The 17,480-nt window shown below is 37.5% G+C and overlaps 1 protein-coding gene across 3 annotated transcripts in view; it reads left to right on the forward strand.

Annotated features, from left to right (window-relative positions):
• FRMD4B (FERM domain containing 4B) overlaps positions 1–17,480 on the forward strand; it is a 193,957-nt gene that overhangs the window by 147,538 nt on the left and 28,939 nt on the right. For all 3 annotated transcript variants that reach the window (XM_037130749.2, XM_037130748.2, XM_037130750.2), the window contains exons 8-11: positions 5,169–5,252; positions 6,850–6,915; positions 9,071–9,128; positions 10,768–10,854. In XM_037130749.2, the coding sequence (XP_036986644.2) occupies positions 5,169–5,252; positions 6,850–6,915; positions 9,071–9,128; positions 10,768–10,854 (295 nt within the window). The remainder of the gene's footprint in view (positions 1–5,168; positions 5,253–6,849; positions 6,916–9,070; positions 9,129–10,767; positions 10,855–17,480) is intronic.

Consider the following 17,480-nt stretch of genomic DNA (forward strand, 5'->3'; position numbering starts at 1 on the left):
GGCTCATACCCACAGTTTGCTAATCGCCCTCAGTTCCTTGCGCTTTAGCCTCAGAATGGCAGATGGCCCATGGTCACTGGGAGCAAGTTCCCAGTTAGCCACAAACAGGTGCACACATTTGCTGGTGGTGGCTGTTTCCTCGCAACTGCTCCACCACACACCAGGGGTAGGAGTAGCCTCTGTTCTGCCAGCCATGTGGCTTTCCCCAAAATAAGTGAGGCTGGCACATTCCTACAGGGTTTTTGAGGTCAGTGAAGAAAAACAACAGGCATGAAAGGGGTCTTGAAGAATGCCAAGAAGAAGCATTTGCTGAAACACTGTTGCAGTGGCTAACTGGTGGGTCCTGGACAGTTTCCTTCCAGAAAGCTGTCAGAACAGGAGTCTGGAATACCTAAAGGGTAGGGTGAGCCTAATCAGATAAAACACAAGCTCGTTCTTCATCGTGACATCTGAAGTCCTACTGAAATTATGAAGAAAAGCAATTGCTGCTTTCGTTTCTGTGAAGTAGCAAGTATTTGATTTGCAGGCATTCTCTTGGGCTAGGACCTGAAGAATCGGTGCTCCTTGGCAATTCTGCTTAAGTGCATCTTCAAAATAACACTTCCATTTGCCATTAATGTCAAGAATGCCAGACAGGGTGAGTGCGTTTACTGCTGGGGAAAGGCGGAGACGTCCCCTTCCGGAGGCTCAGCCTCCTGGCTGCTTTCAGTCCCTCCCACTGGATCCCCAGCCCCAGGGCCTCAGAGTATCCATAGGGCCTCAGAGTATCCATGTGGCCTCAGGCTCCAGGCAAATTCCCCAGCCAAGGTGCTTCCAAGGGCAAACAAATAAACACTCAAGCACTGTCCTCCACTCAAACGTGAAATCCTGTTTGGTTCTGAACTCTGAAAATGACTGGGATTAACTTTAGTATAACAGGACAGTGTTTCTAACATGATGATGGTTAAATTTTTTAGTTAGTAAGCCCTAGCCTCTTACACAGGCCGCCCCTTCTGCACCCTCACTGCCCCCACTAGCCAGATTCGATCTAGTGTTCCATGTGAATTTTGTCCTAGGGAAGAATGAATAAAACCTGCACATAGGGTTTAACGAACAAATTGGAAAATGCACGGCCATGTAAACACGTCCAAGTGAGGAATGTTGCCAAGACCCTGCCCACTTCACTGAGTGCAGTGCCCCTCATTCGTACCCTGCCCACCCACAATAAAATCCTCTGTCCTGAGAGGCACTCTGACTCTGGTACATCTTTTCTTGTTTTGCTTTATACTTTTATCATCTCTATAGGATTCTCTCCAGTTTCATTTAATTTGTTTTGGAACTTTATATATATGGCATTATAATGTATGTATTTTGGCTCTTGCTTCTTTGCTTAATATTCATGAGATTCATCATGTTGTGTGAAGCTCCGGTATATTCTCTCTGATCTGCAGTCATCCATTGTATTGAATACACTGCAATTTTATGATTCCATAGAATTGTTGGGGAATATTTGGGTTATTTTTTTTTGTCCTATTGTGAACAGTGCTGCTATAAACCTCACCCTTTTGTGTATCTCTGGATGTATACCTAAAAAAGGATCCCTGGGTCTGAGAGTATGCAGATTTCCAAAATGATCACACCATTTGCCCTACCCACTAGCAATGGATGGGAATTCCTCTTGCCCTACATCTTCATATACACTAGGTATTGTCAGGGTTTTTAAAGTTTGGTAGTCTGGTGCATAATGCTGATCCATAGAGGGTTTAATATGCATTTATTTGTGTACTTATGAAGCTGAACACTTGCTTTCATCTGTTGGCCTTTTGGATTTCTACTTCCGTGCACCATTTTTTGGAAAATTTAACCCATCTTTCTGCCAGGATGTTTGTTTCAACCATCTTTGGATCCTGCTGGAGCTCTATCTCTTTTAGTGTTACAGCTCAGTTGCCTCGATTTAAGTGGTGGCTTGTTTGAAATGGGTTATAGAATATGTCCTTATAGGAAAGTAATGCTTTATATTCACAAAGGAAAGGTGTTTTGCAATAGCACCAATAACCAGATTTGGAGGAATAATAGGAACCTTTTCCAATACAAAGAAATAACCTTTGTTCTTTCCTGAGAATGTAATAATTTGGGATGGTTCAGATTTAACTTAGTCAAAATTACTTATGTATCTCTTCTAGTCATGCACTACTAACAATTTTAAGCTGTCAATAAATTTTCTAAAACTGGAAACCAAGCTGAGAAGCTGGGAAGGCAACTCCATTCTTTACTAAGAGTTTAAGTCAGAAATTGCAGACATGGTGATGGTCTGCTGGTATTTTTTACAATATATGGCCTGAATTAAAAATGTCTCCATTTTTTTTTCCTTTTTTGGTTGAGGCAATATTTTAAAATTCACATATCTTGCGTAAAACTGTCAGATTTTGCCTTTTTAAAACATGCACTCAGTAGTGGATCCACATTCCCACATGGCAGAAATTTCCTAGACCTAAGTGATGGTTCCTTATCGGCACTGGAGTCTGATTGGTTTTCCCCGGTATTCAATATCCCTTTCTTCCACATTAATAGAATTTTTAGCTAGCCATGTGGCTGCCCCAAATAAAGACTACATATCCCAGTATCCCTTGCAATTAGAAACATTCATGTCATTCCGGCCAATGGGGTTAGAGAAAGTGGGTAACTTTATCATGTGACACTTCCTTCCTCATGCTATGTATGCAGTACACACACATTATACATACTTGCTAAATGAATAAATGAATTTATGGTAAATCATAGCTTCTACTCTAGTGAGTTCTTGATTGCCACAAAATTAACTATAATCCAAAGAATAAATGAATGTTGGGCTCATACAGTTCACAGGGACCCAGAAGATAATGCAACATGCATGTGGTTTGTGGTGATGATTAATAACAAAAGTGTTCTTCTTTGTCTGTCATTTTAGAACATATACATGTATTTGTCCTTCATAAAAAACTAACAAGACAACTTCTTTAGAAATGAAATGGCATTTGAAGGACAGGATAGCACATAAAAGAAATTATTAAGAAAAGTAAATATCATTACTAGAAGCTGACAGGTGACCTTTAGTGTGAATAAATTGGATTGTGATATATTTTAGTTTTCAGGAAACCCAAACCAGTTTCTCAAGATTGTCAATGTGGTTAAGTGACACTGTTCAGATTTCAGATGAATAGAGAGATTTATCCTTATGTAAGAACAGGAGCCAAGTGACTTTATTTCCTGTAGCAATTTGTAAAGCCAGATATTTCACCTTTAAGAAGGGACATGAACCTGGTTTTGAAAGGAAATGTTGGCAGGTATAAATCAGAGTGTCTCCAAATTAGGTGACACTCAACTCTAATTCTCTGTTCCTACTGAAAGACAGTAAGTCTGTGTACAGTTTGCTTAGTGAGTTTACTTTGTTGCCTGTGGGATGGTCAAGAAACTTGGAAACCAAAACCAGAAAACAAGCTTCTGTAGACAATGAAGGAGAGTCACTTACACCAAAACTGATCAAGTGACAGAAGTGAGCAGTTTCTAAGACAGCACAGCACAATGTGGGCCAGACAAAACCTGTCTTCAGGTTGTACTCGGTTCCCTATTTGACCTATAGCAATTGACGTATGAGTGTTGAATGAATGCTTCGGGAGGAAATTCACCTCGGTTCAGTGTTGGGGGTTCATTCCTTTCAGTATCATGATTCACATTCAGGAAAACCCTAGGGAAGCTAATGTAAAAATGCATAAATGATTGATTTTGAAATTAATGGTTTCATATTTTCATTGGTAACTAGGAGTGAGGGTTAAGGGGAGCTATGCCTTTTCAAGAAATGAGAATGTTTACTTGAGCTCTCTAGGACATGCTCTGAAAGTCTCTCAGGGAATAGGGTAATGGAATATAATGGTTATGGTCTTGGCCATTAAAGCAAAGAAGACTAGATTTGACTTCTGGCTTCTCCACCTAGCAGCTGTGAGACATTGAACAAGTGGCTTAGCCCCTCTAAACCTCACACTCTGACCTGTAAAGCTGGGTAAAAATAGTACCTCCTGCATGGGAAGAGCTGTGATGAGACTTACATGAGGTCAGCAATACCCCCAAAGTACATTGCATGGTGCCTGGCTCTTGGTAAGTTCTCTATGAAGAGTAGTTAGGGTACAGGTATAAAGAAGTGGAAAGTAGCAGTTACCAACATGCTGCCTGATGAACAGCTCTTTGATCAGGGTTTTGAGTAGCTCTTTTATGGACTTGCTCTAGGCTCTAATAAACTCTGGGGAGTCAGGTCTGCTCCTCACAGACTACCTCCTTAAATATCTGGGCCAGGTAAAGAGTGTTTTCTCCCATACAGTGCAGGACCAAGTAGGACTGGGTTGTATCACCTGCTCTCCTTTCTGTTAAACTCAGTAAAGACCACACTCTTCTCTTTTGACATACAAAATTTTGCCATTTTATAATTAGATAACAGCTAACCTTACGGGGGTACATTTTAGTTTACTTGATGCAATTTTAATGATACCTTGAGTCTCATTAGAAACACATTTTCAAGTCATCTATTCCAGTGATTTCTGCAGATGGCCAACTTGGTCCATTTTATCTTAGAGTTATGAGGAAATAACATATGAGTAATAGACAGGTCTACCTAAACCTTTTTATTGTAATGATATCTGTTATTAAACACTGGTGGTACTATGAGTGGTTTTATGATAACCAGTATTCTAAGATGATGAATAGCTATGTAGCCACTAAAGATAATTATGAGGTTGCTTATAGTAAGGTGGATAAAGTATATAACAGAGTTTGAAAAATGCTGTATTAAAATAGAATATGGAATGCATACAATATAATAATAACTATGTAGTAATATAGATACATACAGGAAATATGTAATGAAAATGGCTGCAAGTTTATGAGGATAATAAGGGAATTGGGGTTAAGGTAGTTTAATATGATTATTTTAATTTTTTGGTTTTGTAAACTTTAAAACATCAAATGATTTGGGAAGGTTGTCAAATTAGGAGCTATCTCTGACTAGAGATCAGAGTCTTATGTGTGCTGAGAACATTTTGATAGAGCCCAGTTGTGCCGTAGCTAATTTTCAGATTCTGAAAATTTCAGATTCTGGTTACTAGCTTGGATGATATTGTAGGTAACAGTGACTGACATTACTGTCATACTCTTCTTTTCAGTGACGAAAATGCCAGGAAAGATTTAAAGACACTCCCAGCCTTTCCAACCAAAACTCTTCAGGAGCATCCATCCCTTGCTTACTGGTAAGCCATGCTTCTCAGTAAATTAAAAGAAATATAAGTGAAGACAATATCAAATTGCCCACCAAATGTGTCAGAGTAACCATACGTAGACTGTGATCCATTCAATGAAAGGATCTTGTCAAAGTTCCCTGGAAATCTTTGTACGAAGAATATAGTCATTTGTAACCAGCAGCTGGCTGAGTGCCTTCATACGGAAGTGAGTAGAGGGCCTGCAGAGTGTGCTTTAGTGAACATAAAGCTCAGTGGATGTGGAGTCACTGTGTGATATGTCCTGGAGCTAGCAGAATGCAGTGTAAGTGGTACCAAATACAGATTTCCTTAGACAGAGGTTTACTTAAAAAGCAGAAGTGACCTGAATGATCAGCACTTTCCTTTAGGGCTAGAAATTATTGTATATTTTGAGTTATTCATTTGTATTTTAATGAATCCATAGTATCAATATTTTATATAACTTTTCTTCTAGAAAAGTACTTTTTCCCCCTTTGAATTACTTACATTCTTCCCTTTAAATATATTTTCCTTGGTTTAAGGCTCCAAATCCTGAAAGTGGTTTTCCTTTCTACAAAAAAACTGATTACAAAATAATTGTTCAACATTAATAGTTTTAATATGGAAGGTGGAATACATTTCCCAAATCATTGTTAAGTAATATTTTCTTATTTTCTTAAGAAAAAAAGACTGATTACAAGTGATTATCAGATATATAGTGATAGTAACATTTATTCTTCTAGCTTATACTTGAAATATGACTGAAAATGCTACCTATCTGAAAGTAGAATACAATAGCTAAATGCCAGAGTTGCTAGACTTAAGTTTATATCTCTTTTTTTCAGCCAATGTTTTATCCTAGGACAATAATGAACAATTTTCCCCCAGAGCAGTGTGTCCCAAGTAGTGACAATAGAGTATTTTAGATTGGTACACAGACTCAGAAGCAGTTTTAATTTTTTCTAAATCTTTATGAATAATTTTGGGAAACTGTCTTTAATATGTAATAGTTGTTGATCTCTCTTTACTGACATTATTTTGTATTTATTATATTTTATTCAGTTATGACAAAAGATATTTTTCATTTGATAAATTGATACTTTGGTTTTTTTCTTTTATTTAAGATTTTATTTATTTATTTTTAGAGAGAGGGCAAGGGAGAGAGAAAAAGTGGGAGCTAAACAGATCAGTTGCCTCTCACACACACCCCAACTGGGGATCTAGCCTGCAGCCCAGGCATATGCCCTGACTGGAAATTGGTCCTGCAACCTTCTGGTTTGCAGGCTGGTGCTCAATGCACTGAGCCACACCAGCCATGACTGTTTCTTTTTCTAATAAACTAAGTTTTTAAAGTATTAGCACATATTATATAAATACATTATATAAAATATAAATTAAAAATCATGACAAGGTAGTCAAATGTCTGAGGTTTGAATCCTGCTGGAATCCATGTCCTACAGAAACAAATGTCAACCAGCCTTTCTCTCCCAAACAAGTTGATGAAGGCCTTCCTTCTTAAGTTTCTCAAGTAGCCACCTAAGAACCTTGTAATGAATTAGTATCTCAGATAATCATGCATTGTCATACTTTTCATTCCCTTGTTTTACAGCGAGGACAGAGTAATTGAGCATTACTTGAAAGTCAAAGGTCTGACTCGAGGTCAAGCTGTGGTTCAGTAAGTATCTCTTTTCCCTTTGCTTGAATATCATTTTAATGTCTTTCGTTTGCAGAAGCCATCTAAAATGATTTCTGTTTTGTGGTTTGTGTACATATAGTCCTTATCTGATTAGAAATATCTTACCATGACTTATAAAATGTCATGGCTAATTCCATATATTGGTGTCATCAGTTCAGATGCCCTCAGTGTCAGGCAGGTAACAAAAATGAGAAATGTAGGCCAACTGTGGGGCAATAGAAAATGGTGGGGACTGTGGTGAACTAGAGAGATTTTTGCCCTGGGTAGAAGCAAAGCTACACAGCTTAAGAATTCTGTTAGAATATTACCAGATATTCTGATATTTTCCAAGAAAATTTGGAATTTCTGATTTTTAAATCCCATTTTAAACATTGCAAAATAATCTTAAGAAATTTAAACATAATGTGAGCCAAACAAAACCTATCTGGCAGCCTTGTTTAGTTGCCAGGTTTGTGACCCTACTTTGGGTAGAACACAGTATTGGTGTTGGATAATCTGTTTCTTCATGCTACCAAAAAAGGCCATAATGATATATTTCTGCATTTTTCCACTCTTAGAGTCATCATCCATTTATTAAAAATAGTTTACAAGTGCCCTGACAACATAGCTCAGTTAGTTGGGCATTGTCCCACAAAGCGAAAGGTCACTGGTTCAATCCCACTTTAGGGCACATGTCTGGTTTGCAGGGTCGGTCTCCAGTTTGGGCACATACGAGGGGCAACCAGTCAATGTTTCTCTCTCACACTGATGTTTCTCTCACTTCCTTTCTCCATCCCTTCCCCTCTCTCTTAAAAAAAAAAAAGAAATTCTCAAGTTGCATTGAAATTTTTAAATTATAAAAACTAAACTTAAAAAAACTATTGACTATAGCTCAGAACATGTGAGAGCTGAAATCAAGCCTTGGAGAAAGTTTTTCCCCAGTCAGTGTATATGTAGATTTCCTGTGTATCCTTACCTCTTACACTAATCTCCCTAGTATTATAACATACCTTCTGTGATCTTCAAGGTAGAAACCAGAAGTTAGTAGTCCTGAAGTTGAATCCTTGACATTTTGATTCATTTTGCCTATTTTCTGAAATGAAATTACTAAAAGAGTAGGAATTTCTCTGAGGGTTTTAGTTAGACTAATGAGCAAGTATACTTATTTAAATAGTCTTTTTATTTCCCCTGCTCATTATCATTGTGGCTCCAAATAAGAGGCTATCTAACTTGATAGTTAAGGCTAGAGACTATAAAATTTGACTCAATTTATTAGAATCCTGCCTATAGAGTGTAATTCCTACATGACCTTGGCACACTTACATGAGCTCTTATATTCATTTCATGTACATTATTTGCTTTTAAAATGATCAACTTATTGATTACAAAGTCTTGAGCAATTAATCTTCAAATATTATTCAGTCCACTTTTATCAAATAGAAGCTTCAATTCCATGTAGGCAGAGAGGCGGTCTTACATAATTGAGTCTGTGACATAAAGTCTTAGAGGTACACAATAAATACTTGTTGAATTAAAAATAGCAAATGGTAGCACTGTTACTTTAATTTTTACTTTTCGGGGGGGAGTGGGCATGTTTTTTTTAAATCAGGATTTTATACCATAAACTTCACCATTTTTAAGTGTATATTTCTAAGAAGTTTGACTTAGGAGTTGATTATATATTTCTAAGAGTTTACCGTAATCAATACATGGAATAGCTTTTTTTTTTACTTATTATGAGAATGACCCAAAAGTTGATTTTCATTGCTTTGCATTATTAGGTTCTTAGTTTTAAAAATACTTGCAATTTGAGTGTATAGTATAGTACAATATGTTTCTAAGCCACATAACTCTTTTTTTTATTTTATTGCCTCTGTTTTCTTTTTTTTTTAATTTTATTTAGTTATTTTTCAACACATAACTCTTAATATGCAGAAAATAACATTTCCTATAGCTTTTTGAAATTGAAGTTTTGTTAGTAACTTCCTCACATGTGGATAAAGAAAAATATATTAGTCCTTAGCATGGTTTCTTTTATTTCTACTTTAATCAAAGACATGGTTATAATGAAGGAACTGGTTACAAAACGTGTTTCTTTTGATCACTTTTCCCAGAAGGGCCCTCTATGGTTATAATATATATTCATTTTCTACAGGTATATGAAAATAGTAGAAGCTCTACCAACTTACGGAATCCATTATTATGCAGTAAAGGTAAGTACTTTTGCATTGCTAAACTTTCATAATGCCCATGTAATTCTGTGAGGATTACTGAGCAACACCAGCTTTTGGAAATCACGTAAATCAATGTGCATATATATGTAAATTGTCTCTAGAAATTTAAGTATTGAGAATAGAATTGATTTTCTTAAAAAATATTAAAACTTGTTTATATCTTGTCATTTTTTAAAAGCAAGTTATAAAACACACTTCTGCCAAGTACTTGCTATGTTTAAATGTTTTCCAAAAGCCTTTTTGTCCTAAGGTATTCAGATCATATGCTATCGGTACACCTGTTCCATTAGCTATTCTTACTTATTTTTCTCTTTTCCAATTGTTCCCTTTTCTAATGCTACCAGAAATTCATTTGATAGTGCCTTTGTATGAGAACCAGGCACTCTCCAATGTTATTTCAATAGCTTCATAAAATCTTCACACTTTTCTAGGATTTGCAATACCAATTTTTAGTTGACATGCTTTGTATTTGTGTAGTGTTTTCAGATGTTTATAGCAGGGAGAAACATTGTGCAATAATAAGAGATTAAGCAGGTTAAGACAGTTGTGTTATTTGAAAGAGGAATAGTTTTCTAATTGATCAATCTTGACTTTCAAATTCCAACAATGTTTGCAGTTCAAAATGGTGGAGAATTGGATAATAAATAGTTGCATAATGAGGACACTATGTACTAAAAATGTATACTAATGCAACTTTAATTTCTACTGATTCTTAGTAGATTTGCATATGGGTATATGTTTCACCCTAAGTTTTTCTTTCCCTGTGTCAATACATCTTTGCTTCTCAAGACCTAAAAGATAAATTTATGAAGAAAATTCTACCCTTCCCATATATGACTCAAAGGCATTATTCAAACATCCTGTTTTTTTTTTCAGTATTCCCATGTGCACTGTTAAGTGTATTATAAACATCAGGATTTGGAACCACTTTTTATATCTTTGTAATTCTTTGGAAAGTTCCCTGACCTTAACTGGTTACTAGTCAGAAGAACAAAGAGCTTTTCTTTCTTTCTTTTTTTTTTAAACAGATAACTGGCTTTGTACTTTGGATTAGTTCTTGAATTACTTACATTTTATTTATTCTCCAACTGTTTACTCAAACAGTAGTGCTTTATTATTTTTCTTTTTTTCTTTCTTTCTCTTTTTATAAGATTTTATTTATCTATCTTTAGAGGGGAAGGGAAGGAGAGAGGGAGAGAAATATCAATGTATGGTTGCATCTCATGCATCCTTGCTGGGAACTGACTTGCAACCCAGATATGTGCTCTCTGACTGGGAATCGAACTTTGATACTTTGGTTTGCAGGCCTGCGCTCAATCCACTGAGCTACACCAGCCAGGGTGGGTGCTTTATTCTTTTTGATGGCATTACTAGTATTGGTCTATAGTAATAGTATTGACTATTACTATAGTAATAGTATTGACTTATAGATCTTGTATGAAGAACTCTAAGAAGACATTTTAATAACAAGGTAGGTTTTTTAAGTACTGTTTTGTTTACCAAGACAGCTTTATTTTGACTTGCTTATACTTGTTAAAGGATGAAACTGATGAATATTACTTTACCTCTAGAAGATTTAACAATTAGGTTTTGGTTCTTACACTTTTCTACGTTCCAGGATAAACAAGGACTTCCTTGGTGGCTTGGAATCAGCTATAAGGGAATTGGCCAGTATGATTTACAAGATAAAGTGAAACCTCGGAAAGTAAGTGTGAATCATTTCAGACACTTAGGAGAACAATGAGTTGTTCTAGACCTGGGAACATTGCTTTAAGAGGCACTGAACAGTCTTGGGCAAAGAATGATTGGTGAAGCAATGGGTTCAGGGAAGGCACAGGTTGAGTGTGAAGTGTGTGCACAAAGATTAACACTGATCACAATATAGTTTACAAGTGCATACAAGGAGGTTTTCTATCTTGAGTGACTACTAACAGGACAATGTCATTTAAATAAATTTTATATATGCACATAAACAATACAGGTACATATTTAATTGGATAGATAAAGAGATTGATGAATTGTAAAGATGTAAGCCAAATTTTGGGGTGCCTTTACCTCTCAGCAATATAGTTATGAGTACTATAACCTTCTCTTTCTATTTTTGCTTATCTTGGTTTCACAACTTTCCAACTTTCGACACTAAACATCACTGCTTTTTGTAAAGAAAACTAAGTTATGTGCTAGTTAGTAAAGAGTCATACTCTTTCAGGTTTGGATTTTCCAGAGCTAAATTATATTATTTTTAATTTGAAATTTGATTATGAAGTTGTTTCTTTGGATCCAAGCACAAACATACAATACATTTTTTGCCTGTGTAAGAACTGAAGAAGAGTCCATAGAGATTACTGTCCAGCTACCCCGGGGTTGGTTAGTATTCTAAGGATGAAAAGATTTCCTCATGCTGCCTAGTCAGTTTTGCCACCTTCACTATGCTCTGCTGCATCATGAAGAGTCACAGCAGTGAAACAATGGCCTATAAAAACAGACCATTCGTCAGACTGCCTATGTTAGCACATCCTGACATCACAGCATTCAATAACTTCTATCATTAATGCACTTTCGAAAACCAGCCATATTCTTCATGAAGTTAGGTCCTTCTAATCATACCACAGGCTCTTCATCTAAGCATCCTTTCAGTTTCAATCAATGCTCACAATACTCCTTTGAGGTAAGAGAATGAGTAAAGCTTCCATTTTCTCCCCATTTTATGGTTGTGAAACTGATGCAGACAACACAAAAGGGTGGGCCATGGTCACAAAAGCCCCCTTTCTACTACCTCTCCAGCTCTTTGAATCATATTAGTTTAGCATTGAGGCTTATCCAAAATTACCAATAAAAATATTAAAAGATTAGTTCACAACCAAGATCCATTGAAGTGAGGACAATGAGTGAGCATGTATGTAATCACACAAATAAAATGTTGTCTCTGTAAGCCCTATGACCAAGAACAGTTGAAAGAAGGGGATACCTGAAAATTTGCTTCTAAGAACAATTTAGAATTTAGAAATGAGGGCCATATAATTTCAAATTTCTTCAAAATGATTTTTATTTACAGTTATATATTTTAATTTTTTACCACGATTTATAAATATTCATTGTAAAAGAAATCAGGAAAGCAAACACCACAGAAACATGTCAGTGAGGGTAGGAAGTCCTTCTGCAGTCCCCATGTCTCCCCTACGGTGACCAGTGTCAAGAGAAGGCCATGAAATGGTTCATTTAGACTTTGTCAGTATGTACTAAGCTTTTACAGAGAAAAAGAAATCTGACTGTGTACCCTGCTCCATACTCTGTCATGTTTCTTCAGGTCACTTGGACACAGTTCTCTTTCACTCTTTGCAAAGCTGCATGGTATTCCATTATGAGGAAATATATAATGTATTTAACCAGCTCTCTTTTGATGCCTGTTACGGTGTTTCCATTGGCAGAGGGTGGGCAGGAGTTAAATCCCAGCCAAGGAAACAACTAACCCCTAGTTTATCCATTTTATAAGATCAAATTATGGCTTATCGTGTTTTCTTAAGGTATACCGATTATGTAAACATTTTTGGTGATTTATTACTCCCCTAAATTTTTACTTTAAGAAGTAATATTCAGGAGTCTTGCTGGTTTTCTGAATCTTGCATGTAAAAATATAATTCAAGTTGACTCACAAGTAATTTCTAAGCTAATGTGGCTTGATAAAATTGAGACTCCCACAGACTGTATGTGCTTCCACTGAAAACAACCAGCCTTCCCTTAGAATCTTGGCAAATCAGAATGTGCACAGTGAACAGTGCAGTGAATCTGCTGTTGGTTGCTTGTGACTTACAAGTCTTTCTTTCCCTTCGCATTTTCATAGAAATTGGTCAGTGTTGTTTGACAATGATCATAATCAGGTGTGCTTGTTCATTCCAGAGTTTAGACAAGGGTCAGAAGCCACTTCCTTTGTTCAATTTGCAGAGTTTTCCTGTTTCATTTACAAAATATGGCATTCAGCTCAAAAAACCTTAAATGGGCCATCTTGTGTTAATCACTGTCCTGCCTTCCCCTCCTTGGTTATGTAAGCAGGTGTCCATTCTGTACCATTGTTTCCCTCCTCATTTCTTCTTCTGTTAACTCTGACAATGGGTTTTGCTTCTGTATCTTTATTTTCCCACATCCAAACAATTTAGGGGTTTATTGGAGGAAGGACATTTTATAAGTCCCCACCTTGGACCAGCTGACACAAATGAAAAAAAAATGCATCATTTAAAGGACCATGAGAGCAGACTTACAAAATGAGGATCATGCTTCAGCTATTTGCATGGACCTGTGCATATAGCAAGTTACCAATGGCCAGGTACAAATGAAGGTCAAATTGACAAACTCAAATGAAACAAAGACTGTAATGGGAGGCCTTGAACATGCTCAGCTTCTTGAACCACATGCCTACTGTGTTATAATTATATGGCCTGAAAAGAGGCCAGAAGGAGGAAGATTTGCCAACAATAAGAAAGGCTGACTGATGCCAAAAGGCTGTATTGAAAAAGGACAGGTCCAAGATCCACAAGCTGAGTCCTTCTGTCCTTTCTACATAATGCCTAGCAATCAGCCTATGAATGTTGGGGCCTGTGTTTGTCTTCCCTCCCAGAACACCCAGCAAGTACCCTTGATGTATTTTGACTGTAAGACTTTTGCCAGTCATAGGGCCAAGTTGCTTTTAATCCTGTCGTATTGTGGAATAATGAAGGAAACAGTTTGGGAAGCAACCCAAAGCCTGTCTTTGATGTCTGTTTGCTGTGTAACCTTGGGCGTGTTGTTTAATCTCTCTTTAAATGTGGTTTCCTCATCTGTACAATGGTAATGCCCCTAAATGCACAGGGTGGTTATATGTGTAGCACTGGGCCTCGTACGCAGCTATCACTCAATAACTGGTTAGTGAGGGACAGAGACTATAAAGAAGAGTAGGAGGACTATCCTTGGATCACCATTTGGATAGGAAAAGAACCAACATTGCTGCAAGCCCACAGCCCTTATGCTCCATCTACCAGTCCTACTAGTCAAATTTTTTGCTTTCCGAGACTGGTAATAACTTTGCCTCTCCCAATTCATTAGCAGTCATGCATGATGCAAATTAAGAGAAAACTGTAAAGTTCTGAGTTACAAAACATAAAAATTCAGGGTTTTAGAAATTCAGATCATAAGCAAGTTTTAATCCTCCCTTTGTGCATGAAATGTGTCATTGGAGACTCTTATGGAATGTGAAAACACACCAGAACTGAACTGAATTTTAAATATACGACATTCGATCTTAAAAGCAATGAAGTTTTACTTTTAAAAGAAAACATGCAGACTTGTATTTCTTCTAGGTTTTTATTGTTTATTCAGTACTTCATGTACAGGATTATGAAGAGAAAATGTCTGTTCTTCACAAAGCAGACAGTGGGTCAGTGGCTGATTAAAGTATATGTCATGACTGATTTGTACCCTTCTGGCAAGTTATTTCACCTGGGAAAACCAGAACCAGTCAGAGATGGGAGAAAGCAAAATGCCATGCCAGTCAAAGTGTCATACAAGGGGGTGGGACAAAAAGGCCTTTCAAGATCAGTATCTTTCTGAATTATAACAGGCAGACAAGGTCTTATAATTATCCCAGGGCATTTTAGGGTGGGGAGAAGAGGTTCTCAGCCTTAAGTTAACTGATTATTTTTTTAACTATTAGAATTGCCAAATGCCTAGAGCAAGATGAATTAAGTAACGAGCACAAATGTCTTTCTGTTTCTTTATCACAAAACTACAGGGTTCATTTCATTTAAACTCAGAGTGACTCGCTTGTTTTTCTAAGCAGAGCCATCTCCATCATGTCTAACCTCCCCTTGCTTTTCCCACAACTATCACATCACCCTGGATCTCGGTTCGGATGCTTCTTCTAATGCTGCTCAAATGCTGGATGAGGTTAACTGTAGAAGAGAACGTGTGCTGTCCAGTTGCACTTTCTGCATCAACACAAAACACAGGCTGGTGTGGAGGGGAAAAACTGAATCACCAAATGTCAGCTGGAGACCGGTCCATCCTGTCTATAAAGTGTATAATTAAGTTTCAGCCACACCAATAATCAACCTGATTGTTAAAACTTTCTGCATGATCAGTGGGTGGAGAACTCAAATCCTATTGCTTGGATTTGAAATAAGAGCCACTCCTGCACTCCTGTGTACCAGCTGGCTGACCTGGAGCTGTCACTCAACTTTCCTGGGTTTTTATTTTTCAATTGTCAAGTTCAAATAATTCTGTCTGTACTATGTACCTCGGAGATTATTCTGAGGACCCAATGAGTTAATGGATCCCTTCACTGAGTAGATATTTTCCCCTCACACAGTACTCTGTGGAATGTTTACTGGGCAGAATTGGTAGTTCTCTTCCCCTCCCACCGTAATCACAATTAGGTTTTTCAGCAGCCCTTCGAGAACAAGGCAATCGCAGAGAGTTGGTTGGGAATTGGTGAATATCCATTTTCATTTCAAAAACGAGCAGGCAAATGGAAAGAATCCAAGACAGGCAGCCATATTATTTATAAATCACCCAGTCTCATTGCAAGGGAGGCCAGGGCAGGTAGTCTCTAGGTGGCCACGGCAAAGCCATACCTCAAGGTGTTCTAGTACTAAAAGGAAGGAAAACAGGTTTCAAGGGTGATAAGTAGTTTTTGTCACACTGTGTTGTTTCCTTTGAAGTGTTTTTTGGGGGTGGTAGTTAATGAGAAAATATAAGGAAGAAATAAAGATGACTATAAATTTTGACTAGTCAACCAAATGAGACAGCAGGACAATAATGGGATGGGTGAAGAACATGTGGTGTGTTCAGGGAAGGTTTCTCGGGAAAGGTGACATTTAAGTTGAAACATGAGCAGTGAGAAGGAATCAGGCTTACAAGGAACAGTTTGTGCTGCTGGGAAGGAGGTGCACACATTATAATCCCTGAGGGGAGTTAGAGCTTACAGAGTAAGAGTGATCCTTATACAAACTGAGGGTGATGTGTGAAGAAGAGAAACACCTGCTGGGTAGGCACAGCCATTAGATTTCATTATTTCATATTATCTTATATTTCCAGGCATTTGACAAATGGCTGGATTGTTGGCACACAGAGAAAAATGAAACATAGCTCTTTAATAGGGTTGACTAGCCCAAATGCAGAGAAAACGGACTAGTACATAAATCATTGTAAAAAATTGTTCGATGAAGGTACATAAATGGTAAAGTTTTCTTCAATATATGCTCATGACCCAAGATTGCTTTCATTTTAATTCATTCAACCTTCAGGAACAAATTTCTAGCAAGATAGTGCAATGTACAAAGTTGGGGGTTTTTTTTAATATACTGATACCATTCTGATTGCAAGGGCCTTTTGCTAGTACTTTTTATTCTTTATCATATTTAAGGAAAAAGCCAAGTTCCTGTCATCAAGGATGTGACAATCCATCTGGAAAGATAGAATCATGTTCAAAATTAGGGCTTTAGTTAAAGATATTTAATAATCAGACTAGGTATCAACCTGCGAGAAGGGATGCCAGCTGTAAACATCTGGAAGAACCACCCAGGTGCCTGTGAGCAACTGGTCAACTGTGGTTGTGCCACATGCATGCAGGCAGTGCTTTGATGCACATACAGACAGGAAGGCATGAGGTCAGCCTGGAAGGTTACACATTCAGCCACAGAGGAAATCTGGGGGATATGACATCCTACTGGATAGCTAGATTTTTATTGTGTGTATATCCTGATACCCAGACCTTCTTTCAACTAAACTTTAAAAAAAAATATGCAGAATGTTTTACTCCTTGCATTTAGGATGTGGTGTTTTATGTATGGAAGGTTATGATATTATATGTGAAAAATAACTTTCACTACCTGCATGTGTACCCTTTGGGCATGTGATGAAACGTGAGTTCAGCACACCTGACACTGATAGCAGGCCCTCTTCTGGTCTGATCAGGTGCCGTAGGTCCCTCTGGTAGGTAACATCTCCATTTAGAAAACAATCTGAACAACCATTTGTTCCTAAGGCATTACCTAGTTGAGAAAAATAGAACTCCAAACTTCATTTTTTAGAGCAAAAATGTTATCTTCCTCAGCAATACACTCCACTGACCACAGTATAGTTTCATCACCAAAAGTTATCCTCTGAGTCAGTTTCTCAGTCCCTGTGGCATTTTGGGCCGATAATTCTGCCCTGAGCATGCTATGATGTTCCACAGCATCCCTGGCCTCTCCCACAAGATGCTAGTAGCACCCTCCCCTCCAGTGTGATAACCGAAAATGTCTCCAGACCTCTCCAGACGTCCTGGGGTTGTGGGTGGGGATGGGGAGTGATGCAAATTCA

The sequence above is a fragment of the Artibeus jamaicensis genome, unplaced genomic scaffold (genome assembly GCF_021234435.1).
Source record: "Artibeus jamaicensis isolate MK-2021 breed Jamaican fruit bat unplaced genomic scaffold, CSHL_Jam_final contig_1157, whole genome shotgun sequence".
Lineage (NCBI taxonomy): Eukaryota > Metazoa > Chordata > Mammalia > Chiroptera > Phyllostomidae > Artibeus > Artibeus jamaicensis.